At 34.1% G+C, this 27,951-nt stretch overlaps 1 protein-coding gene across 1 annotated transcript; it reads right to left on the bottom strand.

Moving 5' to 3' along the window:
- Nucleotides 1-14,086: 14,086 nt before the first annotated feature.
- Nucleotides 14,087-16,045, bottom strand: LOC112759160 (pectinesterase-like). The gene is made up of 2 exons (XM_025807983.3): nucleotides 14,967-16,045; nucleotides 14,087-14,879 (listed from the first exon to the last, which is right to left on the bottom strand). The coding sequence occupies exons 1-2, from the start codon at nucleotides 15,919-15,921 to the stop codon at nucleotides 14,191-14,193; spliced, it is 1,644 nt and encodes a 547-aa protein (XP_025663768.1). The 5' UTR covers nucleotides 15,922-16,045; the 3' UTR covers nucleotides 14,087-14,190.
- Nucleotides 16,046-27,951: the final 11,906 nt, after the last annotated feature.

Below are 27,951 nucleotides of genomic sequence, written 5' to 3'. Positions count from 1 at the left end.
ATTTTCTTACTCTATTTAGTATTTAATTTTAATAAAATATCAATTAATTTTAAATTTAGTTATTATGTATTTTAATTTTTAAAAATACATGCTAAGATTATTATTAATAAAAATTTAAATTTTTTATTTTAATAAATATTAAAAAAATCATTAAAATTTTAATTTTATAACTTTACCAAACAAACTTTTTGAATTAAAAATTTTAACTTGTATTACTATTAAAAAGCTACTTATTACATATGATAGATTTTATTCCACAAAAATACAAATAAATTTTATGAAAAGACTTTTGTCGAAAATAAACAAAAATAAATTAACATAAATTACGACTAAAAAAGAGAATCGATCAATAATACTATCGAAAAAAATAAATTTTTGATCCAGTATTATTGATACAAGTTTGGCTGCATGTAGGTAATCAACGAGAGAGAGTAGAGATGAAGTTCATTGGATTCCAAGTGTAAATGCGAAATGGTGAAACATGTCCAGGGAAAAGTTGAGCTTCATACGGCTTAATTTATGCCACCATATCATATATTCATATTCACCTAATTAATAACCTCACATCATATCGCATCTTTCTCTCCATTATTTCTTCCTTCCATTTCATCCATAATAGCATAATTACTGTTAAGTGCTTGAACCCTATTCTCGCCTTCCACCTTCCATTCCCCTTTTTCAGAACTGCTTCCCCCAGTTAACAAGCACCTTCTCAATTCAGCAATTTCTTCTTTCTATTAATGCTGCTTGAGAACTAAAAAGAGTCTATCCAAACAATAAACTAACAAATATTTTTGAATTATATTCTATACTAATTAATAATATTAATTGTCATTAATTAGTTATTATTTAAATATTTTTTAAAGATATAAAATTAATGATTATTAATTACTTCATCTTACTCTAATTTACTTTTTACCATTTATTACGCAAACACTAATTCTTCTTTTAAAAAAAATTCGAAATTTCAAAAAACAAAAGCACCAAAATATAAGGTAAAGAATCATCCAAATTCTAAGAAAAAAAAACATACAAAATATAAAAAAAAGAATAATCCAAAATTAATAAAAAAAATCATTCAAATTCTAAGAAAAAAAAAACATACAAAACATAGGAAAAAGAATCATCCGAAATGTAGAAAAAAAAACATAAAAAACTAGTTAAAAAAATCATTCAAAACCAAATAGGAGGAGGAGGAGAAGAGCCGTAGGGTAGCCGGCGACGGCGTCTTGACGGCGTTGCGTGGACAGTGGGGGACTCGCGATGGCGTGTTGCGACGAGTGGAAAAGTCTCCATGGATCGGAGTAGTTGATCGCGCGTCGCGAATGGAGACCCGGTAGTGGCTGCGTCGCGACGGATGGAGAGTCGTGGAGTGCGAGTGGCGAGCAATGGGGAGTTGCGAGCGACAAGGGTGCGTCGGGCGAGCGATGGGGAGTCGCGAGAAGGGTGAAGTAGAAGAGCGATGGTGGCTGTCTTTCTTGCACGAACGACAAATGAAGTGGCGGAGAAAGATGCAAGGATAACCGACAATGGCGCGCGAGGACGGTGCTACGGCAACGCTAGCAGCGTGAGGACGAAACCGCGGCAGCGTGGAGCATTTGGAAGAGGAATTAAGATTTGTGGTTTTGTGTGGTGAATGGTGAGTGAAAGTGAAAATAAATTAGGGTAAGTTCTGATTCAAAAATGTCATTAATGTGACTTAATCAAATTTTAAATTTAAAAAAATAATTTAAAATTAATCACTATTATTTAAGTTGTTCAATTCTTGGCTAATAGACACTTACCTCCCTATACTTTTTTATTATTTAATTAGCATCAACAATCAACAATTTAATTCTATTTGAAGGAATTAATTAATTGTTGCTAATAATAATAACAATAGTAATAAGCTGCAATCATACTGTATACTTCTCTTCTCGTGCATACATTCAATTTTACTTCCCTTAACTAGAATAATAAAATTTAGCGCAAAATTTTTCTATTATTTGTATTTATCTACGCAGCATCCAAAGAAAAAGAAATAGATATAACCAAAAGTTTATGATCCAAAAAAAAAAAAAAACAAAAACAAAAGCACTATCGAATTCTAAGCCACACTTAACATTAATAAAGAAATTAGTATTATTACTAGAAAGAAAGAAGAAGAAACATTCCTAAAATTAAGAATTAAGAATCATATCAGTCATGGTGTTAACATTTGTCTTTCTTTATCTTATAGTTTTCAATCACATATAGAGAGGGAGAGGGAGAGGGAGAGAGGGGAATGGATCCTCTCAATTGTTAAAAAAAATTGAGAGTGTAAAGTGTGATCTTTAACCCTCTATTGTTCTCTCTCTCATATTTATTCTTGGTCCCACTTATAAAACTAATGGTGAGAGATCACACTTTACTCTCTCAATTATTAAAAAAAATGGAGAGGATCCATTCCCGGGAGAGAGAGAGGGAGAGGGTAGGTGGGAAGCACAGCGAGGGGTAGAACGTTACGCCAGGTCAAGAATCTTAGTGTTTGAAACTGAAATGAGGATCGATGTTTGGAACCGAAATGAGTATTGACATTTGGAGAACGAGTCCTTTTCAATTTTCGTAAATAATCTCCCAGTAGACATATTAAGGAGAGAGCTGTTTCAACTGTTTAGTTGGACTGGACGCATAAATAACATATACTTATCGAAGAAACAAAAGAATGGTGGTATATACATCTTTGTGTTTATACGATACACCACGAAAGGAGGGGCCTTAAAGGCTATAGTTGAGATGAATCATATAAGATTGAGAGGCAATGTTACCTTTGTGAGAAAAGCTAAATACATAAGAATGTCTGAGGTAAAAGACACGAACAGGAGTCCTCCACGAGGTGACACTCAAATTACTATGGATCGTCAAATGCCAGAAGAAATAGGAGAGACCTAGAAAATCACAGCTACCGCCAACAAGGATTTGACGAAGGATAAAACAGTTCAAGATCTACATGGTAATGGGTGGACGAAGAATGTGGAAGTAAAGGTGGTGAAAGAAAACCTGGACTGGCTACAGAAAAGCCTAGTTGGGGGAACGACGAGAGCTATTAACTTCAAATCGCTGAAGGAATCGGTTGCAAAGAATTTTTTCCAAGTTATTCAGGTGCGCAAAATGGGTGCATATAAAGCACTGTTGACCTTTGACAGTCTTTTGAATGCAGAAGAGGCTTACACCTTCAAAATGAATAGCCTACTGCAGTTGTTCCATAGTGTATGGAGGTGAGACGAGTCGGAGAGAAGTGAAACTCGAAGGGTGTGACTAGAATGCTTTGGGGTTCCATTACATGCATGGTCTGTGGATACTTTTTGGTCAATAGAAACTCAATGGGGCGAGATGGTTGGCTGTGATAACGTGACAGAATCGTGCATCTCATTTAGTGCCGGCCGTGTGCAAATTAATACCTTGGTGATGGATGTGATCAATGAACGGGTCCATATCACAATAGGCACTAGTGGCTTTGATATTTTGGTAAAAGAGGTAGGATGTGAAACATATGGTGGGAATGATAAGGTGAAAATGACGACGGATGGCCAGGGAAGCTATGAAATCCAAAGGAATATATCTACAAAGGTCTGTGATGATGTAGCTATAACGTCGCCAAGGCCAACAACTTCGACTGGCATGCAGATCAAGCAGCAGAAGTGGTTATCGAGGTGCTGAGAGAGGAGGTTGAAGATGAGGATAGATTGGTAAGAAACAATTCTAAATGAGTGGAGTTATGAAAATTTAAGACACAATCAAATGAAATTGGTAACTTATCAATCTGATAATGGTGCTATTGAAGGCATGGCAGATTTTGTGGGATATGATATGAATAATAAAGTGGATTCTGAGTTGACTATCGCTTGAGATTATGGTTGTAAATTTGATGGGTCGGGAAGGGGGGAAATAAGTCTTAATGCAATGGAACATACAAGGGAGCCCTTCAACGGAAATAGGAGCTGGAATGACTTGGTGGGCCTTGAAGTCCCAAGGTCCAAAGAAACAAACAACATTAGAGAAGCGAATGTTCATCATGGGCATGCTTTGGATCGCACGGTGCATCGAGTCGGTCTTCAAGCCAGTGGGTCAAGGGAAACTACTCTAGCAAGGTTATGGTTTAGCAGTCAAGGAAGCCTTTGCGCTTAGGGATCTTCAGGAGTTGGGGGCTACGGGTTCAAGGGTTGGAGCAACACGAAACTGCCATGGTGAAGAACGATTAACAGCGGCTGTTCCACAAGCTGTGCATTAGCCAGATCACAAGATGGGGGTCGGTGGCTACATGAACGGGGAATGAGCTAACCGGAGAGGAGGAGGACGAGTGGGCTAGGGTAACGCGTCTATGGATACGACACATGTGTGCCACATAGAAGACAAACCTCTCTCCCCTTGTGATGAACTGGTACTGGCACAGGCTGGCGGGCATAATGAGTCTCGAAGAAGGATATGTGCGGTGGAGGCGGGAGGAGGCAGATTAGAAATTCATGGTAGAGGGGTTGATGGGCTACAAGGAGTTGCGGGCATAAAAGACAATACAGAAAAAGGAAACGATGATTTTGATGAACATAATTGTGAAGATGATGAAGAACCTGGGAAGTCTAGGCTGGGTATGGATGCTTTTGTTGACAGAAATTTACCAGTGCATAATGACGATGATGGATACGACGATGATGGTTATCAGTGGCTAAGAGAAGGGGGGTTAAATCTTAGCCCCTTTTTTGCTTAGTAACACTTGCTGCCTTTCAGATCGCTTTGAGGAGATATTCTTGCTTTTTGTCTCGTACCTAGCCAAGAGACATTTTCTTTTTATCTCGTAACCAGACAAGAGATATTTTTCAGTTTTGTCTCCTATGCAGCAGAAATAGAAATGGAGTAGAAGAGAGAGAGAATCACACCAAGAAATATCCTGGTTCAGCTGCTAAGTGCAATGCAGCCTACATCTAGTATCCATCACAACTATGACGGAATTTCACTATAATCATACAGATTACAAACACCAATTCTCCCTAGGAACTACCCTTCCTATCCGGAATAAGTACAGAATTTATCCCCAATCCTGAACTTGACTTGGTCACCTGCCAAGCTTTCAACTGCTAAGTGCTAACCCAACTTGCAAGGAAATTCCCACAAAATCATGAAACACAACACAAATGTACAAAGGACCTCTAGGACATCTATGACTTTTTCTTTTAATTTTGTACCCTTTACCTTTTTTCGCTCACTGGCTTTTTCTTACAAACCTCACACAGTTTGCCTTTTTCACCATGAGACTCAATATAGACAAAACTAAATAGAAAAATACAACATGAAACCCATTGAAGGAGAAGAACTTCTGTTAGCTTGGGTAGCTATGAGAACTCTGTGCTTTTCACTCTTTTTCTCTTTGCTTCAAGCCTTGGATGTTCACCCTTATTATAGAAGGGGAAGCCTCCAAGGTTGAAACGGTTGAATTGAGCCAACTTCTTCTTCTTCAATAACAAACTGGTTCGAACAGAGAGAGAAGAGAGGGAACCGAAAGCTAAAACCAACATGCAATTACCTCTCTCTCATCCCTTCTCATCAAGCTTCATCAATCTGAGCCGTCCATCTTGACTTGGTCCCCAAGAAGGGTTTCTGACCCTTGATGAATCCTTGATCCTTGACAGCTCCATCAGCTCTATCTTCTGCTTCTTCCTCCACGTAGCTACAGTAGCTGCCTCCTGTGATGGATGATCAGAAAGTAGAGACGAGACCATTAAGAATTACAGGAGGATATTTCATTATTTTGAGCTAATGTTGGGGATGAGTATTAATTTTGATAAGTCTAGCTTGATTCATATTAACTGTGATGATCAGTAGGTACATCGTACGTGTAGAGTACTAGGTTGTAAGGTAGCCTCTCTTCTGGTGAAATACTTAGGGATCCCGCTAGGAGCGAATCCAAGGTTGGTGAAGACTTGGAAGCCCATTATAGAAAAAGTGGAGGAGAAGTTGAGCCTATGGAAAGCCAAGGTTCTCAATAAAACCGGTAAGCTGGTACTTATTAAATCTGTATTGAACAGCCTCCCTGTCTATTATTTGAGTTTGTATAAAATGTCAAAGGCTATTGCAGAGAAACTAATTTCCTTACAGAGAATATTTCTATGGAGTAAGGAGAATGGTAGGAATGGTATGGCTATGGTTAGGTGAGAGGTGGTGCAGGCTCCCAAAAAGTTTGGTAGGTTAGGTGTCGGTGATGCTATGGTGCATAACACAGCCCTTCTTTTTAAGTGGTGGTGGCATTTTTCGAAGGAGGATTGCCCCTTATGGAACAAGGTGGTGTGCTCTAGTAACAATTTGAATGCCAATGTGATGCTGTTATCCCAGGTGCTACCTGCTCGGGGGGGAGGGGGGAGGGGATGGAAGAATATATGCCATATACAGTTCAAGGATCAACAACTAAGACAGAAAATGATTAATGGGTTGTCTATGGAGATTGGTGATGGGAGAGGGACTCGGTTCTGGGAGGATGTATGGCTACGTGGCAGTTCTTTGAAAGACCTATTTTCGAGACTTTTCTCAGTTTCAAATCAAAGAGGATCCGTTATAGGGTATTGTGGGTTCTGGGACGGGTTAGAGTTGAGATGGAAATTTCAATGGAGGCGAGAGCTTTTCCAATAGGAGTTGGACTTAGTGAATCAGTTGCATGAAACTTTAAGACTGGTCAAACTTGCACATGACAGAGAGGATACAGTTGTGTAAAAATTTGATAAACAAGGTGTATTTTCTACTAACTCTTTTATGCAGGTGTTGTAAGTGAAAATGATGCTGGAGGAGATAGCGAGTTACAGCTTTACTAAGTCAGTTTGGAAAGGTCTAGTCCCACCAAGAGTTGAATTGTTTGTTTGGTTTGTATTGACTGGAAGGGTCAATAGAAATGAGAGGCTAAGTCGGTTGGGAGTGGTTAATCAGGAAGATGTTGTATGTGTGTTATGTAACCAAGGTGTTGAATATGATCACCACTTGTTTCTTGGTTGTGATTTTTCTTGGCAGGTTTGGGGTGCATGACTGTCATTTGTCGGAAGACAATGGTCATCCCCAGGGACGCAAAAGGAACATTTTCAAAGTTGGACTGAGCTATCAACTAGTAAGTAGGGGCGCAAGAGGTGGATGGTATGTTTCTGTTCAATTATCTGGAACATTTGGCAAAAAAGGAATAGAATGATTTTTCAGAATAAAGAAAAAAGGGTTGAAGATATCATCCATCAGTCCTTCATGAACTATAAGGAGTGGTTAGGTGTGGATACCTTCTGTTGTTGATGGCAATGCCGAAGATGACAAGGGATATTAATTAGTGTTCTTTGCGTAGCTTTCTTCTTTTGACTGGTGGTTATTTCTGTTTGTTGTTTCACTTGCTCTACATATTGTGTTGAGCTTTTCCTTTTAAAAAAAAAAGATTTTCAATCACATAATCTCTCAATTGAGAATTGACCCTCTTTTTTCTGTAGCTCTTTGCATTCTTCTCATTTTCATCACTTTTTGCCACGTAATCTAAATTTTTAGTCCATTTCTCTTTTTCTTCACCTATGTCCATGGGTGAAATGACTCCAATAGTCTTTGGTATTATAATATTACAACAAATCATAGTTCTCCAATTGAATTAGTAATTGTATAACCTCATTTGAACCATTTTCAACAATTCTCTTAACTAATATAGCAATTGGCTACAGTAAGAGTCCTTGTGTTTTGGAGAGAATTGGTAAAGGAATATATTAGGCTGAATGATTTTCCTGAAATTTCTTCAACATGGAAACATGAAAAATTAGATGTATCTTAGGTAGTATTTCTTTTGAGATACTGAGACAGAGATACTGAGACAGAGACTAAGAAACGGAGACTTAGTATCATGTTTGTTAGTTCAAAGACTGGTACTAAAATTTCAGTTTCTAGCTCAAAAATTTTAGTATTTCAGTACCTCTAAAAAGTAAAGAGACAGGGGACTGAAATTTTTGGAGACGAAAGCTGAAATTTTAATTTATAATTCCAACTTTACTCTTTGTACAAATTAAATTAGATCTTCATTCTTATTTTAGTCTCTGTCTCCCACTTTACACCAAACATAATACTGATACTTATTTCAGTTTTTGTCACTCTTTCAAACGCTACCTTAGATCCTGGTGGTAGTTCCACTTTGTAAGCAACTTTGCCAACTCTTTTGAAAATCTGAAATGGTACAAAATACCTTAGGCTCAATTTTTATTTTTCCTCAACTACACCGAGTGTTATTTATAAGGTTGAAGCTTAACTAAGACAAACTCTCCTTCTGCAAACTTCTTATCTGTTTCTGTTTATCTGCCAATTTTTCATACCATTTTGAGCTTTGTCCAAGTTTATTTTCAATTATTGCAGAATGTGGTTTCTGTCTAATAGCATCTTTTGTACTTGTGGCAGATCAATTGCCTCCAAAGCATATTTGGTAGTAGTCGGAGCTTTTCTTCCATAAACCGCTTCAAATGGCGACGTGTTTGCACTTGTTTGGTAAATAAAATTATACCACAACTCAACCCAAGCAAAAGCTTTGGACCAGTGCTTAGGGTTCTCATATGTATAACATTTGAGGAACATCTCTAAGATTTTGTTGGCAGCTTTCGTTTGTCCATCAGATTGTGGGTGATATCCAGAAGATATTGATAAAGTTGTCCCTTGTAAATTGAACAATTGCTGCCACAGATTGTTGGTAAAAATTTTGTCTCTGTCGGAAACCATCATTCAGAACATGCCATGTAACTTCACCACCTGATTAAAGAAAAATCCAGCCACTTGTTTCGTATTAAAATCGTCTCTCGTAGGGATAAAGTGAGTATACTTTGATAGTCTATCAACTACCACAAGGATTACTGTATAGCTTGAAGAATTCGGCAGACCTGTGATGAAGTCCAAGCTTATATCTTCCCACACCCTCTCTAGTATTGGCAATGATTGCAATAAGCCAGCAAGAGATGTGTTTAGTGACTTAACCTTTTGACAAATATGACAATTTGTTATAAATTTCTTAATATCTTGCATCATATGATCCCAATAAAAGCTCCTAGCAATTTGAGCTGCTGTCTTCTTAATACCCGCGTGACCCCCAATCGGAAATGAATGAAATTCATATAAAATTTGCTGAATCAATTTAGGTTTTGTAGGAACTACCAATCTATCACCCTTGTATACCATACCTCCTCTCACTGACATGTCCCTTGCATCTTCATTTCCCATAATAATTCTTTGTAATTGTTGTTCTGTAGTTTGAGCCTTCTTAATCTCCTCAAGGAGCTGGCACATTGGTTGGCTCCATGCATGTAACAAGTTCGAGACAATGCATCTGCAGGGATATTGTCCTTTTCTGTCTTATACTCTATTTTGAAATCATAGCCCAAGAATTTATCTAACCAAGCTTGTTTGTTTCGGCATTTGGAGTGACTGGTCTAATAAATGCTTCAAACTTTGTTGGTCTGTTTTTAATTGTGAATTTATGTCCTATTAGGTAATGTCTAAACTTTGCTAGTGCCTCTGTAACTGCAAATAATTCTCAAACATAAGCACCTCGTTTCTGAATGTGAGGAGACAGTTTTTTTTGAAAAATACGCAATTGGGTGACCCGCTTGACTTAGAAAAGCCCCTGTACCAAGTCAAGAAGCATCAATTTCCAATGCAAAAGACTGTGAAAAATCTGGTAATGCTAACACTGGCCCTTGGGACAATGCTTTCTTCAACCTGTCAAAAGTTTTTTGTGCTGCATTGGACCAATTAAAATTGTCTTTCTTCAATAAATCTGTCAATGGAGCTGTCAAAGATGTATACTGCTAAATGAATCTTCTATAATATCTTGTAAGTCCGAGGAAGGCTCGCGACTGCTTCAAATTGTTAGGAACTGGCCATTCCATCACTATTTGAACTTTATTCCGATTCATGGCTATGCCATTACCAGATACGACGTGTTCAAGGTAATCAATACTCTCCATACCAAAAGAGCATTTTCACAACTTGTCAAACAATTGGTTTTCTTTAAGTAATTATAGCACAATTTCTAAGTGCCATAAGTGAGTTGTCCATGTTGGGCTATAAACTAATATATCATAATAAAAAAAAAACTAACACAAATTTTCATAGAACTTGTTCAAAGACTGAGTTCATTAGTGCTTGGAAGGTTGCTGGCACGTTTGTTAACCCAAATGGTATTACCAACCATTCATATAATCCTTGGTGAGTCTTGAAAGCTATTTTGTATCTCTCTTCTGGTTGCACTAAAATCTAATGGTACCTAGATCTTAAATCCAACTTTGAAAAATATTTAGAAGCATGGAGTTCATCAAGGAGTTCATCAACTGTTGACATAAGGAACTTATCTTTCATTGTGATTGCATTCAAAGCTCTGTAATCTATACAGAATCGTCATGTCCCATCCTTTTTCTTTACTAAAATAATTGATGATGCAAAAGGGCTATTATTAGGCTGTATGACCCCTTCTTGCAGCATTTTTTTACCATAATCTCTATCTATGTTTTCTGGCTATGCGATTGTCTGTATGGTCTAGATTTGACAGATTTCGAACCATCAATCAATGGGATGCGGTGATTGAATGCTCTCTCTGGGGGAAGCCCGGTTGGCTTTGTAAATACAGAGTTATAAGATTGCAACAATGATTGCATCTCTGGTTCCATATCCTCTAGAAAATTTAGAAGTTTTGGGTCTTCAACAATTGTAGCAACTTCCAATGTATACATTTCTTCAATTGCATTTGTCATGCATAGGCTCCTGAAATGATGCAGTTGTGTAGTTATTGGTTCGAAAGTTTGCAACCCTCTCAAAGTAACCAACTTCCCTTAGTCATAGTAATGAAATAACATATGAATATAATTTGCTGCATGTGTTCCTAATTGCTTGAGCCAAGAAACACCTAGCACCAAATCAAATGAAGCCACATGTAGTAAGAATACATGAATATTAAGATCATTCTCTTGAATTTTCACTGGCACATTAGCTATGAAGCCCTCTGTAGTTATGGTATGACCATTACCCACCATCACTTGGTATGTAGGTTGATGCCAACTTGGTAACTTAAGAAATTGTGCAATTCGTGGGGGCATAAAGCAATCTGAACTCCCACTATCAAGTAGTATATGTATCTTTATGCCATGTATTGTTCCTTTAAACTTACTCATTTTCTCTCCTATACTCCCATGTAACGCATTCATAGAGAGGTAAGACTGGTACGCTTCAGGATGTTGTACATTTTTCGTTAAGGAATCAATGGGTAAAGCAGCAACTTCAGTTATAATAGTCTCTGCCAGTCGCACTTCTTCATCAGCTTCATCCTTAATTTGCAAGAGTAAAAGTTGTTTATTCGGGCATTTATGGCTGAAGTTATATTTCTCATCACATGTGAAACAAAGACCATTCTCCCTACGTCTTTGTACTTTTTCTGGGGACATCTTCTTAATGGTAAGATTTCTTTAAGAGTCCCGCTAGGGAGACAATAAGGTATCTATACAATATATACAATGGGCTGTTTATTTAGCCAATATGTATTAATAATGTAAATTAAATATCATTATCCCTAATTTCTAGTTTTTTTTTGTGATATCTACCCCTAATTTATCCCAAATTCTTTCACATTAACCCTTCATTACCCACCATTACCTACCTTCCAAAAAATCCCATTGTTTGTTCCGCAGAAAAACCCTCCTTTCTCCGCTGCCCCGCCGTGTGCGCAGCAACCTGTGTCCTACCGCTCTGTTTTTGCGCGACGTGTTGCCTCCGTTCCTGCCGACCGGAACTGTCGCGCTCCGCCTCCTCGCGCCAACGCCCTCGCCGGAAGAACCTCCGTCACTCCTCACGCGGCTGAACATCCGTGACTTGCAACTGTTAGCGTTGCCGACGTGAGTTGCGGTCCCAAACCCCGCGCTCGTATCATCCCAGCGCTGCTGCCTGGGTCTTGTTGAATTACTCGAATAATAAACATCCACGAAAACTGAGAAAGTGAACATCCAAAATCTTACAAAAACGAACATCCAATGTGAACGTGTATAAATCATAACCAGCAATCATCGTCTATAACTAAGCACTCAAGAATAACCATCCACGTTCACAGAGAAAGTGAACATCCAGCGACAGGAAGAAGGCACAAACCGGCTGTGATGAAGGCGCTGGACGTCCGAGTTGCTGCGGTACTGCGAGCTCACTCACACAATATGCGCGTCCTCCCTACGTACGGTAGCCTGTGCGGACGACGGTGCCAGTCGGAAGAGTGTCGGCGCGATGTCCAATGGCGACTGGTAACCGTGGCAGCACTGTACCGGCTTTTGCTTCGAGGAGAGAGTGAGAGAAAAGTTTACACCGTATTGAGGGAGATAATCCTAATTTGATTCAAATTTTAAATGGGAAACTACTCAAAATTAATTAATTGCCATAACTAACGGGGAATCATGATTTGATTCAAATTTTAAATTGGAAACTACTCAAAATTAATTAATTGCCTCTAATTTAATTCTAATTTCAATTTAACCCCATTGTACACATTGTATAAAACATACATTGGCTCCTCATACTTTTCCTTTCTTTAATGGCGGGTGTCTTAGCAATTGGTGAATTTAATAAAGGAGGGAGGTTTGTGAGATGAGTAGTGTTTGATTGAGTGGTGGGAGTTATGTATTGAGATTGGGTATAATTTTTGTTTGACCAATTGTTGTTTCTTGGTTTGGTCTCAGCTTTATCTTCATACAATTTGGCGAGGAAATTGGCACGAATCAAATTATCTGGGGCTTGTGCTATTACCTCTCTTCGAATTTCCAGTTTTAATCCACCAATAAAACAATTCAAAATAGCATATGGTGAGGGACCGAACTGTGATTCAATAGCTCTAGCCAATAATTGCCAAGAATAAAATGGGTATGTCTTGTACATCATTTAGAATCAAGGGACCACCTCTTTTTCAAAATATATGGATGTCAAGTTTACCTTCTAATCTTGGGGGGTTTGGTAGAACTCAAAAGTTGCTCCGTATGAAATAACCAATGAAGAATATTAAAACCATCAAACTTTGGAAACTCAACATGGATGCTACGAATAGGACTACCAATTTTTGTGTATGATTCTGGTTCTGAGGATTTACCACCAAGAGCTGAAATGTTTGTGTTCTTGAGTTGCCGTAGGTTATCAATTGTTGCCTCCAGGTGAGCAAAACGGGCATCAGTTGCAATTTATTTTTGGTTCCGATGGAGAGGAGAACAACGAAGAACGACAAGACGGCTGCTGGTGCATGTTGCTACTGCGTGAAGACCGACGGAGAGAAAGAAAGAGCGCGGCTACGAGGAAGGGAGAGGGTGAGGATAGACTGTTGCTGTTCGGATAGGGGATTAGGGGTGATGTTGCTCTTTATTGATAGACTGGTATACAATGATGAAGAACAATTTTTTAGATATATTTTTCTTTTTGGTATGAATGAGAGTAAGAGAGATTAGATTAGGATTCACGAGAAATGAAGCCATCTTTTAGTGTATATGAATAATAAAATGTATTTTGGTTTTGATTTTTAAATTAATTCATATTTAAAATTACAAAACTAAAGCTAATTAAATTTTGGCTAAATTAAAATGATTAGGATAGTTTTTGTTCAATATAAAAAAATATATTTAAATCTTTTTATAATATTAAATAAAAAATATTTTTTATTTTTTTTGAAATATAAAAATTGTTTAGTAAAAATATTAATATAATATATATTTAAAAAAATTAATTATTGACGTGAAAAATATAATTCACATGTCATATTTTAATTTGTCTACAATTTTACTGTATCGATCTGTATGAATTTATTATCGTATTGAAATAAACACCTTGTAAATAAGTAGCTAGCCATTGTAATAACTTCTAAATCAAAAGTTGATTGCAGTGACAAGATCTTTCTGCTAAGCAGTATGTAGTCTTAGATTTTGAGTTTTGAGTCTACAGTAGTTGGTACTAAGAGAGTTTAACATAGATTTGTGAGGCAGGTATATATTGTAACAGAGGATTAAGAATTTAAGAATTTATTTAAGGGAAAAAAGGTTTATAATAATGTTACAATAGGAACGCAGCAAAAGCCTGATTAAATTAAAATTCAATTACAATAATTAATCAACAGAAACAAATAAACATGGCCACTATGATGATCATAATATACAAATAAGGTTAAGCTGCAGCATATATATCTTACAATGATGTCTGAAATGGAACGTTAGTGGGAGGCAACCAAGCATCCCCATCCAAGAATTTGGAGACAGTAAAATTAGCTGCATCAATATCATTGATAATATGATAGCCAGGCCAATTCACTCTATTAGCAGTGCTTGAACCAGGTCCCATGTTATTGTACTCAGCATAGTACAAAGTGCTCAGTGCAAAATCTCCATTCCAATTACTCCACCCAACTGGAGCTATCAAACTATCCATAAAACTCTGAATATAAATTGTCCTTGAGTACTCCTTCCACGGCCTCCCAAGGTAGGTTGACACACTACCAACCACCGGAGCCAAATCGTCAGCGGCTTTAATGGTTGCGTTCTGTATGGAAATGCCAGTGTTTTGGTTCGGATCGGTTCGGCCTTGAGCCGTGATGGCATTGAATTGTCCACTCATTGGAAGGCGGGGATATAAGTTGCAGTTTTGTAAAACAACCGCTGCATTTCCAAATATAAAATCAACTGTGCCGTAAATATCGCATTCACGGTAGAATTGCCTCATGGAATGTGTGTACAGAGTGTCTTGGTAACCTTCAAAGCTGCAGCCATAGAAGGTGGACAAATCTGCTCCATTTCTCACTGCCACTGCTTGGTGCTTGCTTGGTCCCGCACTGTTGCGGAATGTTATGTTGACCGCAACAAATCCTTCCGCCACCACAGCTGCAAAACCCATATAATTCTTAATTACCAAGTAACTAACTGTATTATATTCCATTATGATATATAATCTTAAATAATCTTACGTACCAAATGTTGCTGAGTTGAATGTTGTGAAACCATCAACAACATTGTGATCACCAGTGATAACTGTCCGATTGATTCCATCTCCAATCAGCATCAAGTACTTCTTCTTCTTGTCTATAGATACGTACTCTTCATACACACCCTCGGTGATGAAGACTACGAAATAGCCGTCGGTAGCAACAGAGTTATTGGGTGCAGCCTTTATAGCTTCATTGATAGTGGTGAAGTTTCCACTTCCATCCTTACTAACAACCACAATATCTTTCACAGAAACGTCTTCCATGTCTTCCAAGCTTAGTAGTTTTCTGCCACGCTGGCCGTGACTTTGTTCTTCCCACGATGTAGTTTGCTCCTGAGGAATCCAAGCATCAACGAACATAGCAAGAGAGACGCTGTTAAGCTTTGTATCCTCTGAGAGCAGAGAGGAAAGTTCATCTTTGACTCTCTGATCAGAAGCCGTGGTTTGCAATCCACCCAAACATGTTTGTTGGTTTGTCAAAACAGCACTGAGCACTGTGTGATAATCATCAGCTTCACCGGTGTGAAGAACATCACCGGCTTTTTGAACCGTGTCAAGGGTGTTTGACAAGAACTCCAAGTTGAGTTCGGCGAGGAATTTGCAATCTTGGAGAGCGCGGATTGTGGTTTGAGAGTAAGAATTTCCACCTTGTTGAAGATAAGAGTTGACGGCGTTCAAGAACTTTCTAGATTGGGATAAAGACTTTCTAACTGAAACGCGGCAATAGTCATAGATATTGCCGTGTTGATTAGCAAGCACTGATTTGCAGTAAGAAGGGTACATGGTGGAGTTGCAAACCGTTTCTGTTGGAACATAAGCTCCATTGTTATATGCTGCTATGGACAAGGATGCAAACAAAGAAAGCTGAAATAGGAAAACATAAATTCTAATAAGAGGGTACAAGGTGTTATTATTATTCTTGAATAATGATAATTCCATTGGTATAATTGGAAGCAAGGAAAATGCTAGAAGAATATAATTCGAATTATGTGAGCGTGGATATGGATATTTGGGGTGAGATTCATGGGCTATAGTTGGGTTCCTTATATAGGGAGCTATACATGCGATGAGTTTGTCTTATTAGTCATTAATTACAATGATTAGTAGGTGTGTTTGCCTAATTAAGTAGATGCCGGCGTCGTGGCTGTCATGAAACGTTGACAATATCTACAACCGAATAAATATTTGATTAAGTGTTTAAAATGAACATGCATTGGAATTTTCGGTCCGTTCATGTATATATGCAAATATTATTATTATTCACGGGACTATACTAGTTGTTTAGGATTGCTATTAAGAATTAATTAATTAATTAGTTGTTTGGTAGTGCATGACTTATTAGCTTATCCAATAACAAATGGATATGAATTTAAGGTTCTGTCAACGCTGGTGGGGTTGGTCCCAAGCAAACACTAGACAGAAAGAAACATGAACAAAATACAAGGAAATGAGGAAAACAGATTGAAATTAACACGGATTCATTTGAAAAGGCTTTGGAAAATGATTGTGTAGTGTTGTTATATGATCTTGAAGAAAAGATAATTAAAAAGAAAAACAAAAAATTAAAATAGCTTAACACAGAATCCTTAGAGCAAAGTACATACAAAAGATCAAACAATAACCAACAGAGTAAAAGAACATCAAGCTAAAACTAAACAAACAAATCCACATATCATCTAACAGATCATCATCGATAACCAATAGAGTCAAATAATTCACTAGTTGTTTTCACAGCTTTGCATACGTACTCTTGTCAACAAAGAAAAGAGAATAATTTGGTGTGAACTCAAAGACCCTGTGACAAACAGAACAATGTTAGCGTCCTTTTCGGTTAAATTCCTACACGTGTTTACCAACATTAGAATCATTAATGCAAAAATGAGATTTGTACACTAAAATTAGTTATCAATATATTTATATATAAGATTTTGTAATTTATAGTCATTAATTAGCTATCATTAATATTTTTAATAGTGTAAGATTATATTTAATGATGTGTCACTTTCTTTTGCTAATTAAGTACTGGTTAGATTTTAATAAAAATGCTGGCCCCTAGACTTTCTCGTGTATAAATATATGTATGGTTTAATTTATTTTCAATATGTATTTATATTCTAACATATATTTTATATTAGTGACTAATTTTGATAGCTGATTTTAGTATATACCTAGCATAATCTTTATTAATATATGTGCATAAGTGCATTACTAGCATTAAAAGCAAATTCAAGGATTTTTTTTTTCAAAGTTGTAAAAGTTAGAAAAACGTTATTTGGTCTCTTTAGAATAATTATTAATAAAATTTTAAATTTTTTTAACAAATGTTTTAAAAGTATTTCAAACACATTAATAATTGTTGTGGATGAGCTAGCTACTCTGAATATGAACTAGATTAAATACACAAGAGATGAAGACAAGATGGTGGACTTTTCATGAGGTTGGAGGTAGGCCTGGCAGCATGAATTTTAGCTGCAGGTACCAAATCCGACCCAATCTGGTTGGGTAGGGTTGGCCTGCAGAGCGGGTAGGATGTGGGTTGAGCCTCAACTCTATCTGCATTATCGATTCTATTTGCGGGTATCCAACCCGACCCAACCCGATTGGGTAGAGTTAGCCTGCGGAGCGGGTAGGATGTGGGTTGAACCTCAACCCTACCTGCACTACCCGTATCCCCATAACTTAAGCATGTGCAAAAATTTTTTGGCCACTGAACTAAATTTATAAATTTATAAATTTTACTCATTTAATTTTATAAAACATATTTTTCATTTAATTTTATAAAATGTATTTCTCAACATGCAGATAGAATTAGGGTTGAGTTCAAATCCTACCCCAACCTACCCATTGCCACTCCTAGTTGGAGGTACTTATAAAAGATTTTAACGCTTAAATTGCTGGTAGTAGTTCATGCAATATAATAATAAAACTGATAACAATTAACATACTTTAAGTGTGTGTTATAATATTTATTTATAATACTTGTTTTAGAGATATTAAAAAAGTTTGGATTAAATTTTTGTGGATGTATAGGCTAAAAATCTCAAAATCAGCACTTTTATTAAATTTTAATTAATATTTAACTATCAAAAAAAATATATAATTTTATATTATTAAATATAATTTTATATTATTAAAAATATTAATAATGACTATAAATTATTAAATATGCTGACCTCTAATACTATTATTACTCTTTACTTTTTTTTTTCTTCTAAAAAAAACTTTTTTCTTTTTCTATTTCGCGCTAAAGAGACCAACACGGTTGACGTGCAATAATCATTAGGAATAAATAAATCTTGTGAAGAATATTAGTCAGGTTTAACACGTGAGAATTCAAAATGCTCTATGTTCATTGTTCTGTAAAAATTAATTTATGACACCTACAATAACTGTATAAACCAGATCTACATGCTTTTGGAATAAAAAGTTGGACAAGTTAATTTAAGTAAAATCGTTTGGTTCAGCTTTATAATTTTTAATATATATTAACTAATTTCATCATATTTGGCATGATATTTGATTATGTAGTAGTATGTAAAAAAATCCAACTAAAAAATTAATTATTTATTAATAAATATTAGTTAATTTTTAAAAATTTATTTTTAACTCACATTAACGCTCGAATGAATATATGAAATCACATATTAAAAGATTTAAAATCTCACTAAAAAAATTCAAAAGTAAAATAAAATATCCAAAATCAATTGTTTTGTTAGAATAAACTTCACCATTACCTTTGGCTCCAATTACCTTTGACAATCAATCATGCTTCAAAGATTATGATTCTTTTCTTAAACCAACTCAAGACAAACTAAATTGTTAAATTAGACTAAATTATTTTAAATCAAGATTTATTAAATTAAATTTTACAGTGAAGTTTTTGGATTTTTAAAGAGTGACAACCAATTTTATTTCTGTTCAATCAAATACCCAAAATATTTAGGTAGAAACTCAGGTACAGTCGACTTTCACGTGAATTTGATAACTCAACGTTGTTAGATAAAAATTTAGTCAAATCGGTCAAATTATCTAACGGCTCTCAGTTATCAACTTTGTGTGAAGTCGACTGCACCTGAGTTTTCACCAAATATTTAACGTCAACCCAATTAAGTTAACCAAATTCATTCTTTTAAAAAGCAAGTTAAATCCTCAGTTTTTAATATTGATAGCTAACTACTGACTAAAAATAAATTCAGTTAATCCTCTAATATTTTTAGTATATTATTGAATTACTAAATTAAAAGAATTAGACAAATAACTAAACTGTTACTCAAATGGCCAAAAATAATAAATTATCCTGTCCTTATTGGTCTTTAAAAATAAGAAAAAAACTATATGTCATGAAGCTCGTTATATAACCAACAAAGAGCAAGGTTGTTAAGGCAATCGGAAGAAGAAATATAATTAATTTTGAAGAAGCCAATAACAATGGTTAATTTCTATGTTAATCGTAGACCTTCCTTGATCTCTTCCATTGTGCTGATTTTCCTTTTACTTGATGCATCCTCATTATCCTATGCAGCAAACAGAGTTGTGGAAGTAAACGTAATATGCAAGCACACCAAAGACCCTTCAGTGTGTTCCAACTTTCTAAACTCAATTCCTGGTGGTGCAAAGGGTAAAGATCTCGTTACCCTAGCACAGTACACAATTGACGTGGTACGTGCCAACATTACGTGTAAAAAGTATTGAGGATATGAGTCAAGTACAGTCAAAGAATAATCATCAAGATTGTAATATATATAAAATATCTCACGAATCATGCTTCTTCTACAGGTTCTGATTCAACTTAGTATAAGCAATGGCTTCAGGATCTTTATAATCTCTAATCTAGGCTTCTTGCATCAATGCATTCCATCTTCAAAAATAAATTAAAATGGTTAGATGTTCTTATTATAACTGAAATTTGAAACAAAATTAAAGGTTACTTTGTTGAATCAACAAAATATAAGGTCAAGCAATTCAAGTACAACTCAAAACCATCAAGAAATAATTGGGAATATCAGCCTCTAATTACATTTTCAGATTGACAATGGTACAAGTTTCCAACTTCTCATTCTAGTGTCTCTCTTTTATAATCTTTTGATTCTAACAGATTCCTTAAACTTTGACAATTAATACATTATCCACAAATTACCAAAAACTAAGTGTTTCAAAATTTGTAAAAGATAACTCAGTATTTTTTTAATTTCATCCTAATATGTCTTATTAAATGTCAGCACACTAGAGAAATTCTCATGCAAAGTTATCACCATGGTGGAATTTATAAATTTTACAACGGTGATGTCCTTAATACCAAAACCTCCATCTTACAACCATGTTCGTTTACTGTTTCTTGCTCTTCTTTTAATAAGCAACCTCAAAGATTAGGACATGATTCCACAATGACCGTATCTCTTGTTTTGTCTAAATGTAAAATTTCTATTAATAATAAAAATGATACTCATGCTTTTGATGTTTGTGAGAATTGTAAAAATGCCAAAATGCACAAAAATTGTCATTCTCTCCTTCTATTAATACTTATCATTTACCTTTACAACTTGTATTTTCTGATATTTGGGGTTCTACTTTAGTAATATCTCAATTTGAGTTATATTATCATTATTATGTACTTTTATTGATGCGTTTTTTAGATACATTTGCATTTTTGGTACCAAGTGTTTGAAGTCTTTATGCATCATAAGCTCTATATGAAAAAACTCACCAGTCACAAGATCAATAGATCATAGAACTTCAATCTGATAATAGAGGAGAGTACACCTCAAACTAATTTTTTACATTTCTTGTTCAGGAAGATATTTTTCATAAGTTTTATTGTTCCTATATACTTAATCAGAATCACACTGCTAGAAATGAGTTTAGCCATGTTTTCTACAACCCTTATGTCAATTACTTTTTGAGATGAGACTGTGCTTATAATTTACCTTTACCTATTTGATGAACAAAATTCCATCTTTTACTTTAGACAAAAAATCTCTCTATGAAATTCTTTTTGGTATAAAACTTGATTATCAACTCTTGAAAATATTTGGTGGTGCATGTTATTCTTTATTCGTACCATACACTCAAACTAAATTAGATTTTAAATGTGTTTCATAGGATATGCTACTACCTCAAAAGGTTATAATAATCTTTCTGCTACTGGTAAGATATATATTATTAGATGTGTCTCTTTTGATAAAAATTATTTTTCTTATACTGGCCTTTGTTTTTTTTTAAATCTCAAGATCAACACTCTTCATCCGCAGAATATGACAATATATAATGTGTTAGTTATTTCAACAAATTATTAATTTATGTACCTCCAGCGGTCATTGTCATATTTTCTTAATCTAAATTTAGGACTTCTAATACATTTTTGAACCACCAAAAAGAGATAGATCTAAAATGTTTGTTATGATGACTAGAATTGAGACCAAAATTTTATAAATTTTATTATAAACAAACGTATTTTTTTTATCGAAAAACAAACTAACTATAGGGACCAATAGAGTAATTAAACCAATTTATTAATAATTACAATATCGCCTAATGTGAGAATTAATATCGGTTCAGAATTTTACAAAAGAATCGCGTTGATAGTAGTTTAATTTTGTTTATCACAAATGTAAATCAGTAAAAATCGAAAGTATTATACCTCGGGTCGTCTCTTAAAGAAATACAGTGAGGTATGCGTATTATTGGTTATGAAAAGCATGAGGTGAAATAGCAATAAATAAGAAATATAAATAGCTAGAAATTAAAAAAACAAATAATAACTAAATATCAATTGCAATAAAACCAAGGTGATTAAAGAAATCAAAATGCTAAAGCTTAGTGAAATAGGCAAAGAATAAGAGTCAATGTTGCTATCCTAATCATTGACCACAAACATAATAATTAGGAAGAGTTAATCCCATTTACTCAATCTTAATATTGAGGATAAGTCAAATAGGCGTAATTGATTTCAATCTACAAGTCCTATCCAATTCACTAATTAGCTTAGTGAAAGACTAGCATTAGTGGAAACCAAATCGACTAACAATCCTAAATCACCAATCAATATTGGACATCAATGACTCAGTGTCACCTAAGTTCTCAATTCCAAGTCAAGAGTGTGAAAAACTACACTAAAACTAAAAAAGACATTTTATCAAACACTTGGAAGGCATAAAAATAAAGTATGGTGAAATAGTAAGAAATATAAAATCTAAAACTACCAAATGCAAGAAATTAATAACAACTCAATTAAACATCAAGAAAATATATGCATCAAATTGCATTAATGAAAATTAAAATTAACAAGAGAATTCATAAAACCAGAAGTAACCAAATAGAGAAACTAAAAAAGAAACTAAGAGAACTAAGACGTTAGAACAAGAAAATGTAAAAGAGATTTCACTAAAATAAGAATTAAAACCTAAATCTAAGAGAGAAATCACTAAATCTATCCTCAGAGAGAAGAGAGAGCTTCTCTCTCTAAAAAATGACCTAAAACATGGTTCTATTCTACTTCTAATTGCTCTCCCCTTTGATCCTTTTTGAATTTGGTTTCAAATATTTTAAAAATGAGTTGAATTGAGTTTTGGAATTGTCAAAATCACAACCCATATGTTGCATTAAATGAACTCACGTGATTGCAATCGTGCGTACACACGTCTGACCATGCGTACGCATGGTTACACGAATTTACAAACGTGCATACACATGCATGATTGTATGTACGCATGATCCTAAAATACTCCAAACTCCATTTTTTCATGAATTATCTATTTTTGCATGCTTTTTTTTCTCACTTCTTCAATCCATACTTGCCTTATAAGTTTGAAATCACTTGACAAACACATCAAAGTATTGAATGGGATTAAAGTGAATTAAAACTAGCATTTTAAGAGTCTAAAAAGCATATTTTCACTCTTAATTACAATTTAGAAAGAATTTACAAAATCATGCTATTTCAATGAGTAAATGTAAGATAAGTTGATAAAATCCACTAAATTCAATACAAGATAAACCATAAAATTGTAGTTTATCACCACCCAAACTAATTTTTATATTAATAAATTAGACTACTTAGAATATAAATTCTAACATTCTTCCACTTGGTCCAATATTTAATACATATAGTCTGTAATTACATACTATGCATAAACAATCAAGACAAATTACACGAATCACAGCGGTAGGTCCTCATTAATCGAGTATTACCTTTCATGTATTACAATGTAACATCTTCTAATTAAATAAACTATTTATGTGGTATTTCTGTATGAATAATTAAGTCCAATATTGTCACCAAAAAAAATTAAGCCCAATGTTTATTCTAGGTCCTTCACTAAATTTTATTTGTCATTTTCAATCATGTATGTGCATATATACTAACCAAATAAAAAACAAATAATAATAAGAATTTCATATCTTAATATGTCATATATTACAACATAAGTCATATAAGCGACGTTACAAAATATAAACTCATACTAGTAACATGATTGTTAAACAATCCTGGTGGCATGCCTTTTGTCAAAGGATCGACTATTATCTATTCAGTACTAATATATTCTATTTGTACCTCATTAGAGCTAATTCTATTTTTAATGGTTAAGTACTTAATGTCGATGTGCTTACTTTGACTACTACTTCTATTATTTTTAGTCATAAATACACAGTTAAATTGTCACAGTATATTCTTAATAGTCTAGAGATACAATCTATAATCCTAAGTCTTAAGTTCAGAGATAAAATTTTTCAACTAAACACCTTGTGATGTAGTTACAAAACAAACAATAAACTCAATTTCCATAATAGAAGTGACTATAAGTGATTGTTTTATATTCTTCTAAAATACTACTCCATCAACAAGCATAAAAATATATCCTGATATTGACACACATCCTTCCAACAGGGACAGAGTCATATTATGAATTGTGGAGGGTACTTGCCCCACTAACATTTTGAAAATATGTAAAAAAGTATATGTGCAAATATATATGTGTCCCATTGAAAAATTGTATTTGCTCCCACATTAAAAAAATCTATTAAATTTTATGTCAAAATATTTATTTTGTATATATTTTTTAACTTTTATAATTAAATTTTGATACACTGTTAGTGTAAAATAATTTTACATGTGTATCTAATTATATAAGATCACATCATATAAAAATAACTACTTTTTATATTGATTGCATTTGTGTGAATGATCATCCAAACAAATAATATAATCATAGAATGGTGTAAAATATTTTACATTATCAATACTTTAAAATTAAACTCTAATTTGTATCTAAAAATATAAGATAAAAACATAGTAATAAATTAATTTAATAAAAAATAAAATATTATTATAATATTATTTAATTAATAAATTTATTTAATTGAAGTTTATATCCTTAAATTTTTTTTTACTTAACTTTAATATTTACTAGTAAATTGAAGAATTTTGTACTAAATATTTATTTTGATAATTAGTTCTCAAATCTAATTGAAATAAAAATTAATTAAAATAATAACGTATTTTATATTTTTATCTATCTAAGTAACTAATAATAATAATAATAATAATAATAATAATAATAATAATAATATTATTATTATTATTATTATTATTATTTGAAATTAATTTTTTTATTAAATAATTGAATAATTATTAAGTAATTTATAAAATATATAATAAAGATGGAAGAGATTCGGTGCATAATTTTTTTTTCTAAAATACCTTTTATCATACATAATTCATAAAAGATATATATTTTACTTTTATTATTGATTAGAAAATAATATATTTATTATCTTGATTAATCTCATTTATTATTATATATTTAATTTATAAAATAGTGAATTAATAACTACATTATTACTTATCAATATTATCATTGATAATGAATAAATAAAAAATAATTTAATATATAATATTTTTGTGTTATTTATTTTTGGTTTAATTACTCTGCTGATCTCTGTAGTTTCGCAAAACTTTTAATTAGGTCCCTATACTTTTTTTTCTTTTAATTGAATTCTTACACCAATTTTTTTTAATTGAGTCCCTACACTTTTTTTTTCTTTTATTTAGGTCCCTCTACCAATTTTTTTTTTTTAGTTGGGTCCCTATAAAACTAAGCCAATTACTACTAGGAGGGACTTAATTGAAAAAAAATTGGTGTAGGGATCCAATTAAAAAGAAAAAAAGTATAGAGACCTAATTGAAAATTTTATGAAACTATAGGGACCAACAGAGTAATTAAACCTTTATTTTTTTATATGGTTTGATATGTTTATAAGATTTTTTTGTTATTTTTATATATTATATGTTTGTACCCACTACTTAAAAATTTTGGATCCGTTACTGCCCGCCAAGTCTGAATCTGAGTATCCAACAATTTTTAAATTTCGGTTCATCTATACGTAAGTATGAAGTTCTTGGTCCCTTGAAGATACCTTAAGACCTTTTGTACAACTCTTTAATGGATAATACTTGGATTACTTTGATATTTTCTTAATATACTAGGCCAACAACAAAAGCAATGTTAGATATTGTACAGACTTAAGCATACATTAGGGTTCTAATAGCTAAAGCATAAGGAATATTTTGTATCTATTTCTTTTTAAATTTATTTTTGGGACATTAATCTAAATAGAATTTGTCATCTTTCATAATAGGTATGCAATACTTGATGAACAATTTTGTATTTTAAATTTCTCAAGAACTTTATTAATATAGGTTTCCTGATATAAACATAAAATTCATTTATGTTTATCTCTATGAATCTTTATGCCAATGATATAAGAAGCGTCACCTATATCTTTCATATCAAAATTTCTAAAGAGAAATTGTTTCACGTCATGTAACAACTCTAAGTCATTTGTTGCAAGCAATGCAAAATGTTATCCACATATAAAATAAGAAATATGATCTTACTCCCACTAACCTTGTGGTATATACATTGATAAAAAATATTCTCAATGAAACCAAATAAAGAAATCACATCGTGAAACTTTAAATACCACTATCGAAAAGCCTACTTAAGACTATATGTAACACCCTAAACTAAATCCTATTCTTGAAGGCCTTTAGATAGGGTGTCACTCTTTTGGGAAGCAAATTAACTCAATCGTTATGTAAGAAAGAAGGAGAATATGCATGAAGTTTTGGGAAAAATCAGTAAGCGGTTTAAAAGATGGAATTAAACACACACAAGCAAGTTCGAGCAAATAAAATAACAACCAGATTTCAATGAGTACGGTTTCCAATAAAAAAAGAAACGCCTAAAAATAACTGTGACGAAAGACCCAAAGTGTCCTAACTAATTTCGTCAAAGAACCTTCATCCTTATATCATATCCTATCTTTTGTCGGACCCTTCAGTCTTCCATGAATGGAGGTACCAACAATCCTCTTTCAACACTTTTTTGCTGGGTGAAGATCCGGTTCTGCTGTGTGGGGTGAACTAAGATCTAACGGGGTGCTGAAGTGGGAGAATAGGGTACGTATTCCACCTTTGAACTTCCAAAAAAAGGTCAACTTCTCCGGGTCCTCCTCCATTGGGTCCTTCTCCTGGCTAGGGCTGCTGGACTCCTCTTCCTCTATCTCAGAATCTGATTTGAGGTAGACTACCTCGGGTGACCGTTTCTTGGGTACTGAAGTATTTGTATCTAGGAAGGTTATGACAAGCAGTTGGAAGTCTTCTCCTACAAAATCTCGACCTAAGTAGATGGTTTGAAGCACAGTAGTAGTGGTCGTAACTACCCACGCGTGCTTTGAGGGATCATACTCAGAAGTCACCCTCAGGAGGTACTGTGTCGTCTCTATCCACTGTGACATGCTCCTCTGGAGATAGTATGGGAAAGAAAGAGGAGTGAGAACTTAAAAGATCTCAGTAGGAGTGCTATATAACACCTCCATATCTATCCCCAGCCCACTTATAAAAATTTTAAAAATTAATGGCATGGCATGTATTATGAACTTTTCTTGTAAAACGTAAAACATAATATACACAAAAGGAAAGCATGTAATGTTGGCATAGGCAAGTCAAATGGAAAGGATAATAACTTATAAAAATTAACATAATCATAACTTACTGGATCCACTTTGAAAATAAGAACACAATCAAACTTTATTTTATACTTTTTCTTTCTTAACTTGTAGCTTTTATGGAAGGTATTGAGCTCAAACCAATATAAAGATGGGAGTCCACTTCCCTTACCGAAGGTTTTCATCCGAAAGTTTTGGCAATCACCTTCTCTTACCGAAGGATCATCTCGATCGACCACCCTCCCTTACCAAGGGGTCATATCGATATCTTATCTTTGGGGTCACCTTCCCTTACCGAAGGATCATTCTCTCAGTTCAATTTACAGACAATGTTATTTAGACATACGTAAGAAAAGGATCATTTAAGAAGATGTAATTAGGGGTGGGCAAAAAAATCCAAAATTTATATTTTAAACCAAATCCAAACCAAACCATTAAAAAAAACAGTTTTAAACAAAAAAATCCAAATCAAATTAAATTTATTTTATAGTTTGGTTTTTAATCCAATCCATTTAAACAGCTTTAAATCCGGATCCAGATCCAGATCCAGATCCAAATTAAGATCCAAATCTAAAAAAAAAACCCTAACTCTGATTCGGTGAACCAGTTCACACTTAACTCGCACAAATCCTGAAATCTAGTCCTCCTCTCCTTCGCCTCTTCGTAGTCTCCACCGCAGCCGACACCGGAGCAGAAAACTGGCACCGGCACCCTGTTGTCTCCTTCAACATTGAATTCAACATTGAATGGGCCTCACTTCTGTTTTCTTCTTCTGCCTTTGGTCTTCTCTGCCGTCGTCTTCACCATTGCCGATTCGCCGTCACAGGTGTGGGCTTCTGGTTCTTTTGCTTTTCATTTGCCTCTGCTCGTGTTTCTTGCCTCTGGGTCACAGCCTCATAAGGTTAGTACCACCCATTTCTCCTTCTTCTTATTTTGCCTCTGCCCATGTTTAGTTGTTGTGCC

The sequence above is a fragment of the Arachis hypogaea genome, chromosome 16 (assembly GCF_003086295.3).
Source record: "Arachis hypogaea cultivar Tifrunner chromosome 16, arahy.Tifrunner.gnm2.J5K5, whole genome shotgun sequence".
Taxonomy (NCBI): domain Eukaryota; kingdom Viridiplantae; phylum Streptophyta; class Magnoliopsida; order Fabales; family Fabaceae; genus Arachis; species Arachis hypogaea.
Note: the sequence above shows the minus strand (reverse complement) of the source record. Positions and strands in the feature narration are given on the sequence as shown.

Bases quoted from the DNA above. Each gene is read 5' to 3' on its own strand.
- LOC112759160 (XM_025807983.3), bottom strand. From the start codon at position 15,921: ATGGAATTATCATTATTCAAGAATAATAATAACACCTTGTACCCTCTT. The intron at 14,880-14,966 runs GTACGTAAGATT...TGGGTTTTGCAG, and splicing joins ATTCAACTCAGCAACATTTG to CTGTGGTGGCGGAAGGATTT.